This window comes from Crocuta crocuta, unplaced genomic scaffold, assembly GCF_008692635.1.
Source record: "Crocuta crocuta isolate KB4526 unplaced genomic scaffold, BGI_CrCroc_1.0 scaffold139, whole genome shotgun sequence".
NCBI lineage: Eukaryota > Metazoa > Chordata > Mammalia > Carnivora > Hyaenidae > Crocuta > Crocuta crocuta.
The window spans coordinates 11,751,358-11,766,548 of record NW_027533258.1 but is presented as its reverse complement, the minus strand read 5'-3'; the positions used below and the strand labels follow the sequence as shown (position 1 = coordinate 11,766,548).

The 15,191-nt window shown below is 43.9% G+C and overlaps 1 protein-coding gene across 1 annotated transcript in view; it reads right to left on the bottom strand.

The window, feature by feature from the left end:
- Positions 1 to 14,959, bottom strand: part of UBE2G1 (ubiquitin conjugating enzyme E2 G1) — a 75,960-nt gene extending 61,001 nt beyond the window's left edge. Inside the window, exon 1 of the mRNA XM_077746577.1 lies at positions 14,902 to 14,959. Coding sequence (XP_077602703.1) covers positions 14,902 to 14,938 — 37 coding nt within the window. The 5' untranslated portion in view covers positions 14,939 to 14,959. The remainder of the gene's footprint in view (positions 1 to 14,901) is intronic.
- Between the last annotated feature and the right edge of the window lie 232 nt (positions 14,960 to 15,191).

The window sequence follows — 15,191 nt, the reverse complement described above, 5'->3', positions numbered from 1 at the left end:
AGGGGGGGGGGGGGCGGGGGGGGGGGGGGCGTTCAGTCGACTGAGCGCCCGGCTCTGGATTTCAGCTCAGGCCATGATCCCAGGACTCATGTGTCGGAGCCCTAGGTCTGGCTCTGTGCTGACAGAACGGGGCTTGCTTGGGATTCTCTCGCCCACTCTCTGCTCCCTCACTGCTCACACTGTCACTCTCAAAATAAATAAGCTTAAAAAAAAAAAAGTTTATAACTTTAAAAAAAAAAAAACACGGTTAAAAAAAAAACTACACCGAAACCACAAGTATCGTGTTGCAGTGAAATCTCACTCTGTAACTAACCATCTCAGAAACAGGAATTTACTTCTGTAGGTTAAAGATTTTAGGGGCGCCTGGGGGCTCAGTCGGTTTTAAGCGTCCGACTTCGGCTCAGGTCATGATCTCATGGTCCGTGGGTTCAAGCCCCACGTCGGGCTCTGTGCTGACAGCTCAGAGCCTGGAGCCTGTTTCAGATTCTGTGTCTCCCTCTGTCTCTGACCCTCCCTTGCTCATGCTGTGTGTATGTCTCTCTCTCAGAAATAAATAAAAACATTAAAATTTTTTTTTAAAAAAGATTTTAATACATTGACAATTCAAGCCATTCTTATAGTAGTTAAGGATTTCAACCAAAAATAACCAAGGATCCCTTCAAAATAATCCTGATCTATCTACCGTGTAGTCAATTTATAACCTAACTTCTCTCTTCTCGGTTTTCCCTTGTTTACTATGCTGCCTGGTCCACTGCCAGGGAGGCTTTTTAAAACATCGTTAGAACATGCTGCTACTTATAAATAGCTTAAAATGTCACGAAAGTTCTTAGTCTAAAATTAAATAAGTTAATTTCTTCCCCCAGAAGGACTAAACTATCACCAGAAGTTCCTAATGGAATTAGGCCAAAGAGTGACAAATTCCCTGGTGACATTCCATGACTCATTAGGGAAAGCGTAAGTATCGTGCCCTTTGAGTGGAAGACTAGTTTAGCCAGATTACCCAGGGTGCCAAGCTACTAGGTCTAATAACTCCTCTTATGTCTAAAAAGATTTACATGTTAAAAAGTACTTTCATGGAGCCCAATATCCATCAACAGATGAGTGGATCCAGAAGATGTGGTATGTGTATACAGTGGAGTATTACTCGGCAATTAAAGATGAACTCCCCCATCTGCAACAATGGGAATGGAGCTAGAGGGCGTCATGCTAAGCGAAATTACTCAGAGAAAAAAACAAGCATCATTATGACTTCACGCATATGTGGAATTTAAGATACAAAACAAATGAACAGAAGGGAAGGGAAGCAAAAATAATACAAAAACGGGTAATACAAAAACAGGGAAGGCAACAGAACATAAGAGACTCTTAAATATGGAGACCAAACGGAGGGCTGCTTAGAGGCTTGCGGGTGGGGAGACGGGCTAATGGGCAGGGGCGCTAAGAAGGGCACTTGCTGGGAAGAGCGCTACTCTTGAAAGCATTACTGCACTATGTGCTAAGTAACTGGGATGTGAATTTTAAAAAATAAAAAATAAAAAAATAAAGTACTTTCATGGAATCATCTAAAAATTTAACAGCTCTGCAGTACAAGGCAAAGCAGCGACAAACTATTAAACTAGCATGATGGATTTTTTCCTTAACACAAGCCACCAAAGGCCAGCCGTGTTTATAAAAGAAACTGCGCTCAAGTTTCACTCCCATCCCTCATTTCAAAGCCACCTGCAAATTTTCCATAGTCTTATCTGATCTTACAAATAGGAAACACTCGAAGTGTCAAAGAAAGTTGGACAAGTACAAAATAATTTCCATGTCAAAATGGCCCAAAAAAGTTAAAAGACAAGTAACTGCTCTCACAAATGTTTAAAACAACCAGCACACACACACAATTCACAACTGTCGAGAAGTGTTCCAACTTTCTTGGGAATTTTTAAAGTAAAATTTCTTCTTACCTGGCAGAACCAAACATGTTCAGAAGTCCCTGATAAGCAGTAAGAGTAAGAACACAGTAAAAAGTGGCTTTTTAATGCAAGGAGAGCGGGGATCTGAAACAGCACCACCTTTCTCGAGTGAACTGGTAACAGGTCAAAAAGGACAAAGGTCCAGCTGTAACTAAACAAGGCACCACATCAAGGCCAAGGCGACCGCAGCTGTGTGGCATCCCGGACGGTCCCAAGGACAGCCCATCGTACAATCCTCATCCAAAGGAAAAAACAAAGCAAAAAAATGTACACAATTTTTTTCTTTTTTCTTGTAATTCTGTAAGTGACAGAGGCTCACAGTGTGTGTAAGTCATGACACTGCACACCTTAAACTTTTCCCAGGTCAGCTGCGTCTCAAATGGAAAGAAATAATGAACCTCAAAAAGTGTTTCTCTCTCTGATGCAGCGAGGAGCACTCTGAGATATTTATCCTAAGAGAAGCAACCCAACATAACATGTAAATATTGTTCATAAGGAAAATCCACAGAAGCATTAGCTATAATTTAAATAATTTATAATGATTTATAATTTTAAAACAACCTAAAAGTCAAATTTTGGGGACTACTATGGTACCAGAATATGGAAAATTGCTATGCAACTTTTTGAAGTATTTTAATGACTCAGAGAAATGTGGAGAATTTGTTTTAAAAAGATAAAATACTGTAAATATACCTCTCTTAAAAAACACACACTGCACATATTTTAAAACAAAACAAAACAAAACAAAACGCTGTCGTCAACTTCCAATCTATCTCCCAGTTCACAGCACCAGTTTGATCCCACATGTTCATTTCCTCTCCTTCCTAAGAATTAAATGTATCAAAACAAGTTTTAAAATAACCATTTAAGTAAAAATATTTTGTTTAAAGGTAGGGGTGCCTGGTGGCTCAGTTGGCTGAGTGTCTAACTCTTGACTTCAGCTCAGGTCACGATCTCGCGGTCTGGGAGATCAAGCCGCAGGTCAGGCTCTTGTGCTGACAGCGTGGGGCCTGCTTGGGCTTCTCTCTCCCCCTCCCCTGCGCAAGCATGTGTGTCGTCTCTCTCTCTCTCTCTCTCTCTCTCTCTCTCTCTCTCTCTCAAAATGAATAAACATTAAAAAAAGGACAAGGCAGGTTGCCCATGGGTCTGAAAGTTGGAAAATGGATGGTAGACAGTGAACGGAGCAGGCGCAGGGCAGGGCGCTCACAGGGGAGCTGCAGGGAGGAAGAGGAGGGGGGAGGAGGAGGCAGGGGGAGGAGGGGGAGGAGAGGGGAGGACCCCAGAGCCGGGCCAGCCCCATGAGTCTGCGAGGAAGGTCAGCAGCGAGAAGCGAGACCAAGAGCATCAGTTGCAGCCGTAAGTCAACAGAGGGCGCCTGCAGTTGGTAAACAAAAAATACACGCCATAAGCATATTATTTAGAAACACGGGGCCCCAAGAAATCCGCATCCAAAAGACTGTTTTAAAAGTAGCTGTTTCTGAGGAGGCTGAGTGGCTCAGCTGGTTAGGCAACTGCCTTCAGCTCAGGTCGTGATCCCCCGGTTCAGTGCATGAGTTGGGGCCCCTCACCGGGCTCTCTGCTGTCAGCACGGGGCCGGCTTTGGATCCTCTGTCCCCCTCTCTGACCCCCTCCGCTCGTTCTCTCTCTCTCGCCCCCAAGACAAACCAACATTAAAAAACCATTGGGGGGGGGCCTGGGTGGCTCAGTCATGTGTCTTCGTCTCAGCTCGGGTCATGACCTCACGGTTTGTGGGTTCGAGCCCCCATCAGGCTCTGCCCTGACCGCATAGGGCCTGCTTGCAATTCTCTCTACCCTCCTCCTCCGCTCGCTCGCTCTCTATCTATCTCTCTGTCTCTCTCTCTGTCTCTGTCTCTCTCTCTGTCTCTCTCTCTTTCTCTCTCTCTGACTCTCTCAAAACAAGTAAGTTTAAAAAAAATATTTTTTAAGTAGCCGCCTCTGGTGGGTGGGCTCTTCACTACTAGGCCTTTGTAGGCCGCATAATTACTTTTTAAGCTAAGTGCATATATAATGCTGGTTTCTTTTCTTTTAGATTTTCTCGCTTTATTCATTTTCCTGTAATACACAGCGCCCTGCCCGTCGCCTCCGCGCACGACACAGGCCCTGTCCCATTAAGCAGTGTCCTGCGTCGCAGCCCGAAGTCCTGCATCGTGAAGCACACGCAGACGGACACCAGCAGCATGTTTTCCTGGTACAAAGAAAAATAAAATCGGGACGCTGTTGGTGAAGCTTCCATTTCAGTCACGAAGGGTCACTTACACGAGGGGGCGCCGTGTAAAGCCCCTCCGTCAGGGGCTCTGTCCTCACGCCGGAGCGGAGTCTGGACCACGTCACCACTGAGCCCGTGTCCTCTCTCTCGCTCAGTGGGGGCCAGCGCGGCAGCCCAGCCCCAGGGCCCTCCCAGCCGCCCCTCCTCCGCCGGCCTGTGGCTCCCTGCCTGCCTCCCGCCTCGCCCGCCCCGCTTGCTGCGTCACCCACACGGTTCACTTCCTCACCTGCCCCAATTCTTTAATGTCACCCTGTTTTAAATGATGACCCCCACCTGCTTACACACTCCCTATTCTGTCCCCTTTCCCCGTTTTACAACCGGCACAGCCCCTGCACCCTCCTCTTCACTGTCTGTGTGCCCGACCGCCCCCGCCAGGACGAGGCGCCACCAGGGGACAGAGGTCTGCCCACTGCTGCAGCCCCAGCGACCCATCCGTTCGGCGCCACAGCCGTCGGGAGCTCTCTGAATCCACGGACAAGTAAAAATCTATGTATCTTAGGAAGATGCCACATTACTGGCAACCAGGCACAACTTAAGCGTGTGTTTAAGTTTTAAGTTTGAACCCCTTAAGAAACTGATGGTTTCAGTTGTAGAGATAAGCTATGCTTTCGACTCTCAAGCAGTAAATTCAGGCTTTTCACAGCACTGAGCATGTTGCTGGTGTACACCGTGTGCCACACGGAATGTGCCAGGTCCACGGAACCGCCACAGAGGAAACTGTGCTCACCACCGACACACACACACACACACACACACACACACACACACACACACAGGGGAGAACCTCTTCCCTGAGCAGCTGAGAAACTTTGAAGTTCGGAAGTCTTCCGTCCTTTTTAGGCCACAAAGTCTCACTCCCAGCAACCACCGTTTGCACACACTCACAGGTGCACTGTGTCCTTCAGCCCTGAATGAAGGTCAAGGGGCACAGTGTTGATCACCTTCATTTCTTCGGAATAAAACAAGAGCAAGTCGGCAGGAAGGTGAAGTTCACACACCAGGTCTGCCCTGGCACCCGTCAGTCACGATTTCAGGCAACTCTTCTGTAGTCTGTGTTACAACGCACTGAATGAAAAAAAAAAAATCTTCAACAGATTTTCGATAATCAATAGGAAAAAAGTCTTTGAACACTTCTCTCCCATACACAAAAGCACACACAGCAAAACCAGACTTCCACCACGTACAAAAGGAGTTTATCCAACCGCAAAAACAAACATCTGTAAACCTGCAAACGAACCATGAGCAAGGGCTCTTCCCTACTGTGTGTCATTAATAAAACCCATCAAACAGCGTATCTTGATAAAACAACCTATGAATTGCTTGTTTTGTGTTTTCTAGAGAATATATTTTGCTATTAGCTGCTCTGCAATTGGTTTTACCCCTCTTCTCAAAAACAATGTGGTTTTACCTGTTTTTACCACAAGAAGTAAAGGCTTTCTTAAAAAGTGGGAAATAAACAAGACAATCTGAAAGGGCTGCTCACAGACATAAACAGATAAACTTGAGTGATGTACTGGAGCCACCGGCAAAATGAAAACCACATCAGAAACAGGAAGAAGTAGCCGTGATACTGATGAAGACAAGGTTATGAAAGATCATCTCCAGAAATCACACGGAACACAGCAGAGAAGCACAAGGGAAGCACTTGGGAAAATAATAAATGAAAGACAGGAAATGAAGAGCACCCACCCCAGAGCTGACCCTCCCTGAGGAAAGAACACGAACAGAAACACAGTAAAAGGCGTGTCAGGCAGCACTGCCGAGTCACACGCACAGGCCGACACGGCGCCCCACGTGATAGGAACACGTCACAGGGAGTCACGCCCAGACCGAGACAGATGCATCCTGATGAAGTTACTGAAGTTCCAGGCTGAACAAAGAATTCTACCAACACCCAGGCAGAAGTAGGTCACCTACAAAGGGGAAAAAAGTCAGGCTGGCCCCAGATTTCTCTAGAATAACCCTCAACGCCAGAAGATAACGGAATTAAAAATGTTTACTGGGTATTAAGGGTAAGGTAATATAGCTCAAAAATTCCATTCAGCCCAAATATCATTTCACTTGTGAAAGCCAATGACAGACATTTTTAAACAGACAAGAACTCTGGGGATAGAACAAACCACTCCTCAAACAAAATCTCTTTGATGAACATAATAGATTTAAGTATATTAAAGCTACAACTTTTTAATAATAACCACAGAACTAAAAACAAGCCACCTTATTTCATCTATTCTAAGATGCACTGTGTTTCACTTTTTATAATCTTTTATTGATCAATCATTTTTTAAATGTTTGTTTATCTTTGAGAGAGAGAGAGGAGAGAGAAGGAGACAGTGCAAGCAGGGGAGGGGTGGGGGGGGAGAGAGAGAGAGAATGAGAATCCAAAGCAGCCTCTAGGCTCTGAGCTGTCAGCACAGAGCCCAACGCGGGGCTCGAACTCACAAGATCGTCACCTGAGCCGAAGTCAGACACTCAACCGACTGAGCCACCCAGGCGCCCCTGCACCGTTTTTCACTTTTTAGTGTACCTGAAACCAGCACCTGTATCACAATCGACAGCACGCCTGTTTCTTCGACGACACTTAACCACACTGGTGGTTATCAGAAATGCGAGGCATCTTACCACCAATGGTACCATAGACATAATAAAACAGGATACATAACTTACAAAATGAGGTAAGGGACAGCAAATCAAGAAAATAATGTGAAGAGGAAAAAGAAAATCAAGTAGAAAGAAAGGCAATGAAAAAAACAGTATTCCAGATGCAAAACCAAACATACAACATTAATGTAAATGAATAAAAAGCAACTCACACTGGGTCCACAAAGTCGCATCTTCATCCAACGACACAGGGTCTCCATGAGATGAACATAAAAAACATACTCAGAGAGGCTGAACGTGAAAGTGAGGCAAAAGCACACCAAGCAAGTATCAAACAGACTCCTAAAACCAGTGCAATTCAAAGGGCCACCTTCTCTACTGACAAAGATCACAGTATAAGGAAGATATGCTTATAAAACTATATACGTGAAAACTTCAAAACATACGGTTACAGCCAAAACTTTAAATACAAGACAACTGGGCAAGTAAACACAGAAACCAATCACCATTTCAGTCCTGAAAGATTAAAAGACAAAAATAATAAAATGGCTGAACACATGACGGGATGAGAGCAGATTGTGCATTTAAGCCATGACACTGCAAAATTCAGCAAACTAAGCCACTTCAGGGAGGGGACTTGATCATCTATGTGCTACTTCTCCCTGAATTACTCCTTTCAAAGACGGAATTCAGGGGCACCTGCCTGGCTGGCTCAGTTGGGAGAACGTGCGACTCAATCTTGGTGTCTTGAGTTTGAGCCCCACGTTGGGCACAGAGCTTACTTAAAAATAAAACTTAAAAAAAAAAAAAAAAAAGACGGAGATAAAAATTAATACAGATTACCTAGTAAGTAACAATTATAAAAAAAAAACCTACCTATATAAAAGCCTTTGTTACACAAATAAAGCTATTCCTAGACAGACCCAAGTCTAGCTACTATCAACCAATCAAGAATTACAACTAAACGCATTAAGCGTTCAACTCAAGGTTAGAAAATAAATAGAACCCAAAAAATCAGAATAAAGGAATTAAAGAAATGGATACATTACTCAATTAGAAAACAGAAGATAGCAGGTTGAATTCTAAAGCCTAGACTGTATTTTGAAGAAAAACAGATAAAACATATTAGCTGGACTAAAGAAATAATTATGTAAAACTTAGGACTGAAAAAGAAGGAATAAGATGATACAGAGAAAACCAAAAGAAGTATGAAGTAAGCTTCCAGGGCATTTTAAGCCGCTGAACAATGTAACGCAGGCGGGGCAGAGGAGATAGGAGTGCTCTCCAGCTCCACGTGGTTCCACTTGAAGACCCCGACGCGGTCAGAGCCTGCCTCCCCAACCACTGCGGACCCCAGTCCCAGACATTTTCATAGTAAATCTAAAAGGTAATTCCTTTATTAAACAATCTCCAGAAACCAAAATTTCCTAATTCATTTCATGAAGCCACTCATGCACAACAGCACGGAGAACCCTCCCGACAAACATTACCATATAGTACTTACTGGACTGCAGACACCAATCTAGATAAGCAACGCGCGTACCATCAGCTCATTCTGTCTCCAAACCATCGGACAAGCTGGAGGGTCACCATGTCTAATGCAGGCACAGAAGAGTCACAACCCCTCCATCAGAAGGGTGCCAGAGCGTCCATCAGCGGGAGCACAGTCCTCGAGGCCCTCCCTCTGTGCCACACAGGTCCCCTTTACTGGCCACATCACAGGAAAAACAGTAAGAGCCAAGAAAGGGGGCAAGTATTTTAACCACCTGTACATCACAACATTAGTGCCAGGATCCAGGGACTGATCACCACTCCCCTCCCAGGAGCTGAACGCTGTTTCTTCTCATCTCACAGGTGAGGAAGCCGACCCAGAGAGGTTCTGTAACAGAGAGGCGGGGGTTTGGATCCACACAATAAGGCCTCAGAGATTAGGCAACTGACCTCTTTCTAAAGTGTTAGTAAATATTACCTAACAATAATTCTACAAGTGTCAATCTTCCACAAATTCAAGCGGCTCAATTCTTTGAACAGACATCCGATTAAGGTTCAAAGAGAAAAAGCGTTCATGATTTTCACTGCTGTTGAAAATTTTTCATAAAGTGTAATGTACATGATCGACTTTATGATATTAATTAGAAAGAGAAACCCAATAAAACAGAGATAGATATAGTACTAAGATTTCTAAGAAAGACTTACAACATAATATACACTAAGCTGCAGGGGAGCCTGGGTGGCTCAGTCAGTTAAGCGTCTGACTTCGGCTCAAGGTCATGATCTCACGGTTCGTGGGTTTGAGCCCCACGTCGAGCTCTGTGCTGACAGCTCAGAGCCTGGAGCCTGTTCCAGAATTTTGTGTCTCCCTCTCTCTCTGACCTTCCCCTGCTCACGCCGTCTCTCTCTCTAAATAAAACGTTAAAAAAAAAAAACACAGAAAAAAACTTTTAATATACACTAAGCTGTAAATACGTGTGCATTTATTAAGGATTTTGCACACACAAACGATACATTACGCCACTCAGGTGAAAACTATAAGCATTCCACTGAAGTCAGGTCACAAGACAAAACCAGAGCACCTGCTGTGACAACCGTCAGGGGAGACAAGCCAGGAAGGTGAATAATAAAACTAGTGTTCCTTGAGGAAAGAAAAATAAAAATCAAAGTATTTAATACGGTTAATAGTTAAGCTATTAATAAAAAATGAAAAAAAAACATATTTGACACTGTTTTAGAACAACTGGGCGATGTACACAGGTTTAATAAAATGACTGAAGAGACCTGAGTATGGTTACTACAGTTAGGGAAGCTCACCACACCGAACAAAAAACTACAACAAACTGGCCACTTACAAAATTAAATGAATTAGCATGTTTCTTAAACATAAATACTCACTGGGGCGCTTGGGTAGCGCAGCTGGTTAAGGGTCTGCCTTCAGCTCAGGTCATAATCTCACATTCATGAGTTCAAGCCCCACATCGGGCTCTCTGCTGTCAGCACAGAGCCTGCTTCAGATCCTCTGGCCTCTCTCTGCCAGCCCCTGCTCCACTCACACGCTCTCTTAAAAATAAGTTAATTTTTAAAAAACATAAAAACTCATTACTCAAAAACTACAGTGAAGGGGCACCTGGGTGGCTCACTTGGTTGGGTGTCCGACTCTTGATATCAGCTCAGGTCGTGACCTCCCGGTCATGGGATTGAGCCCCACTCAGGCTCGATCTGCACTCATAATGCAGAGTCTGCTCGGGATCCTCTCTTTCTATCTTTCTCTCTCTCTCTCTATCAAAATACATAAACAACAACAAAAATACAGTGAAAAACGACCCTATCTCCAGCAGCAACTTAAGTCTGATGGAAAATGCACGTTTTAAAAATAAATAAAATGCTCACTGAAAGACATGAATATATAGAAAATCAGACTCTGTTCTTGAAAAAGATAACTCAAGATTGTAAAGATGTCAAATCTCCCTCAATCTACAAATTCAATGTAATACACTCAATCACAACTGGGTTTGGGGGAGGAGGGATGGCACAGTGGTGAATAAAATTTGGTAAGATGATACCACGTGCAATCCTGGAGTGAATGGATGCCAGTATTTCTTCACTTAATATCTAAACACCAGTATTAATATTTGTACTTTAATCAGTAAGTATTCAATATTTTTAGCAATGTTTAAATTTATTAAAATAATCTCAATGCAAAAAAAAGACAATGTCAACAGAATTTAAACTTACTAAAATAAATGTTAAAAATACAATCCAATATTAACTGGTGACATAAGCTATTCAACTATAAAACACTGCATTACAAATTTACTTAAAACACACAAATATTTTAAGTCTGATATAAAAAGTGCTGTATAACACCATTTAAATTTTTAAGTATTGGGGACAAGTTTTTCTAGCTGTTGAAAAAGCACACTGTACTATTCTAACTACATCTTCAGAACAGCTGGGAAGTGCAATTTTTGTTTCAAAGTGAAACTAGTCAAATAAGAAATTGCATCTCTCCTGCTGAAGAGCCTCCCTGGCTCTCCACCGAGTCCAAGCCCAAGTCCTCACGACGGCCCACAGGCCCCCCCCACCCACAGGCGTCGGCACACCCCTTCAGGTCAAGCGGTCTGACCTCACCTCCTACTTCTCTCTGCACTGCTCACCTTAAACTTCGCACACAGATCAACGCATCTAATACCATTAACAGAAGTTCTAGAAAGAGGTAACCAAAAAGGGGAGAGACACACATACACACACACTTGCTAAGAACTGCAAACCCTGAGTTTATAATAGGGCCTTCAAAATGCCCAAGACGGGGGGCGGGGGGTGCTGCCTGGTCAGTTGAGAGTCTGACTCTTTATTTTGGCTCAGGTCAGGATTCCAGAGTCATGGGATCGAGCCCTGCATCACGCTCTGCGCAGAGAGGACAGCCTGCTTAAAATTTTCTCTCTCCACACCCTCCCCGCCCCTTTACCCTGCTCTCTTTAAAATAAAATTTTTAAAATTATATACATATATATAAATTATGTATTATATATATATANATATTAAGGCACATCAAAAAAAAAAAATTCAGAACACCTAGAAGATTACAGACAGAAAAGTTTGCTTTTTGGTTTTTTTTAATGAAAAATTCAAAACTGAACTTCCCAAGTGATAAGAAACAAAAGCAGCTGCTTGAAAATCCGGTATATAATGAATGACATCATTTCAAGTCAGGAGAATGAAAACCGGCAAAGCCAAAACCGGTGTGCTGCCCTCAGGACGGAGACCTGGTCCCCTAGAGAAAACACAGTCCCGACCTGAATCCTCGCAATAAAAAAGTCCAAATGGATGACAATTTTCAGTGCACACCCCAAACCACAGAAGTATGAAACAAATACATGGGAGAATGGGGTGGGAACATCTTTATAATCTTGGTTTAGGAAGAGTCTTAAATCAGAAAACCCGGAAGCCACAAATGAAAGAATGGACCCTGACCAGGGCCTGGAGTTTGGAAAGGTGTGAAAAGGGGGAAGAGGAACCTGAAAGGCAAACTGAGAGGAAAACACACACAACGGAGTCGGTCCCTAAATCGATGAAGGGCAGTGACAAACCAAGGAGAGATTAAACCCAATATCTGGAGAAAGGAATAAATACCAATGTCCAGTAAATACACGTTCAACCTATTTTTTTTTTTTAATTTATTTCTAGGAGAGAGAGAGAGAGACAGCGTGAGCAGGGGAGGGTCAGAGAGAGAGGGAGTCACAGACTGAAACAGGCTCCAGGCTCTGAGCTGGCAGTCAGCACAGAGCCCGACGCGGGGCTCGAACCCGCGAACTGCGAGATCATGACCTGAGCCAAAGTCAGACGCTTAACTGACTGAGCCATCCAGGCGCCCCTGACCTATTTTAAAAATACAAAAAAACTCACTTATATCTTAAGATCAGAAAGTGATTCTCAATTTTAACCAGATCTGGCAAAGACCTGAGCCAATAAGCAGTAGATAGAAATGCCAACTGATACAATTTTTATACACAGCAAGTTGGTGTTTAAACTCATTTTTTTACCGTTGTTTATTTTCCATTTTTAGAAACTTATTTTACAGAAAAACTGACACAAATGAGAAAAATCACCACTTAGCTACCCCTAATGCACCACACCAAAGTTTTTTTTTTAATTTCTCCTCAATCATATTCACACAATATTCACAAATACTTTTAGTCTCCCCCCAAAAAAATTTTTGCTTTTTTACACTTTCCTGTTTGTTGTACGCTCTTTATCTTGTAAGAGCTCCTTTCCGTTTTTATAAAGTTTCCTTGTTTACAAACTTAATCCTCAACAGTATCTTAATTTTTTTCTTTTTTAAATGTTTTCTGCTTCCTCCTAGCTGCTTCCATCTCGATCCGTTTCTTTCATACAAGATGCTCTCTTTTCCTCACTAGGTAACACGTGACCGCCCAGGGCCCGGGGACTACCTGCAGCACCAGGCTGGAGGCCACCCCGGGGAACGCGGGGGACGGGCCGAGTGGCTCGCTCGCCACTAAATGCCGTGGCTTGTGGTGGCGAAAAAGAGCATGTGGACACAGGGATGAGCCTGCTTCCTGAGGGCAGCCGGCACCGACAAGCCTCACGGCCACGAGTGACCCTCCGTGCACAGGCTGTCCACGCTCCTGTCCGTCTTTCTACTGGATCCTTGTGCCCATTTGTGAGAAGACTTATTTTAAGAAATTTTACTTTTAGAAAATGTGACTTTGCCTGTGCTGTTGCAACTTTCAATAGAATTCATTTTAATTTTAAAAACTAAGAACACAGTAAATTATTCACAGTTGTTTTTCTGTGCTTATAGTTTTCTTTTTCATTTCTATATCCCTATGCTTTTCAAGCATATTCCCTTTGCTAATCACAGAAAGTACTTTCTTTCTACGGCTAGTAATTCTACCAGAGCTTACTTTTGCTCCCCCTCCCACCCCGTACCCCACAGACCGGCAACGGGAGTGGGACGGGGTGCCGCTGCGGAGTTTATTTGGATCTAATTTTAACCAGAACAACTTACACCATGTACAATGCATGCAATTATCTGAACTCTCCTCATCAGCACTTTTTTCTTTTTTTTTTTTTAACAAATAGTTTATTGTCAGGTTGGTTTCCATATAACAAACACCCAGTGCTCATCCCCACAGGTGNCCATTTCTTTACTGGGTTGTTTGTTTTTCAGGTGTGGAGTTTGCTGAGTTCCTTATAGATTTTGGATATTAACTCTTTGTCTGATATGTCATTTGCAACAATCTTTTCCCATTCCATTGGTTGCCTCTTAGTTTTTGTGTTTTTTTTTTATTTTTTTAAATTTTTTTTTTAAGTTTTTTTTTTTTTTTTTTTTCNTAAGAAGTTGCTGCGGTGGAGGTCAAGGAGGTTGTTTCCTGCTTTCTCCTCTAGGGTTTTGATGGTTTCCTGTCTCACGTTCTTCTACCTTCCGTTTCCAAGAGCCTCGCCACAGCACCCCTCCTCCATCAACCCCTCCACCAACCCTTGAACCTGAGGGTGGTCTCCTCCTCTTACAAAAACCCACAGCATCACAACTCCTAATTTCCTTTTGAAGTATCACTCCCCTAGCTGATTCGCCTTTATGGACTACAGGATCCATGTCTAAACTTACGTGCTTTCTACCTTAGAAGAGTGTTTTCGGGGCGCCTGGGTGGCTCATCTCACTTTGAGATTGAGCATCTCACTTTGGCTCAGGTCGCCATCTCACGGATGGGGAGTTCTAGCTCTGCAATGGGGTCTCTTGCTGTTAGCAAACAGCCCACTTCGCACCCTGTCCCCGCCCTCTCTGCCCCTCCCCCGCTCCCTCTCAAAAATAAACATTAAGAAAATTGCGCAAAAAATGCTGTTTTCGAGTCATGACTATCCTGTTATCAATAAAGGGTTCCAGAAAACATAATTACATAAAAATAATTTAGGTCAAAGGCATTTCAAACAGTGAATTTTTAATTTTCAATCAAACCAACCTCTGATTCAGATCAAGTCCTCCTTAACCGTCCTCTTTCTAGTTTCCCACACTCCCAGATCATGTAAAAAAACCCCCACGATGTCTTACGCCCCGGCCCTGGCCTACACAATCCGCCTGCTTCCGTGCTGTCGCTTCGCCCCTAACAGCCCAGCCGCAGCCGGGCTCCCGGGTGTGATTCTCCATCAGAAAAGCGTCATCTCTCCACCAAACTTCCGGATGTCGCTGGATCAAATGTGGACCTCTCCCCTTTCCACCCTCCCACCCCCCATCATCACCCTAAAATGACACTGATGCACTTAAGGGTTTAAACATCCTCCCTGTCATTTTCAGAATATGAAGACTACCTAAGGCCAGCGAGCGTCCGAGCAGGTTTCCCAAGTAACCCCGGGCCCCACCCTCCCAGCTTCACACCTGCACGGAGCTGCAGGTACGAACACGCACGGATCTCTCTATTTCTATCTTACCCAGAGTGCGGAAGGAACTCTCTACTACACGGTACTACAGGTTTGCTAAAGGAACTTCCACTCGCATATAAAAAAAAAAACCAAACACCTCAAAACCATAACTAAGCTACAAACCCGTCTTTCCAAGAGGTGCTCCAGGCTGGGACGTCATGAGAGCAGCACAGCACCTCGGGTGGCCAGCGTCTGGGAGAAGCAAGCACAGCATGAGTGACATCACAGCATGAGCGCGAACCCCTGACGGACACGCAGGGCTCAAGAGAAAAGGCAGTGTTTCCGGAGTATCACACAAGCAGAGACGCAGGGAAACAGGTTGTATAAATAACACCAGAACTCCGTAAACACTTATTACAACCTTAATCTCATTCACGACCGGTTTACTGTGACCTCTGCAAGTGAGCAGGGGC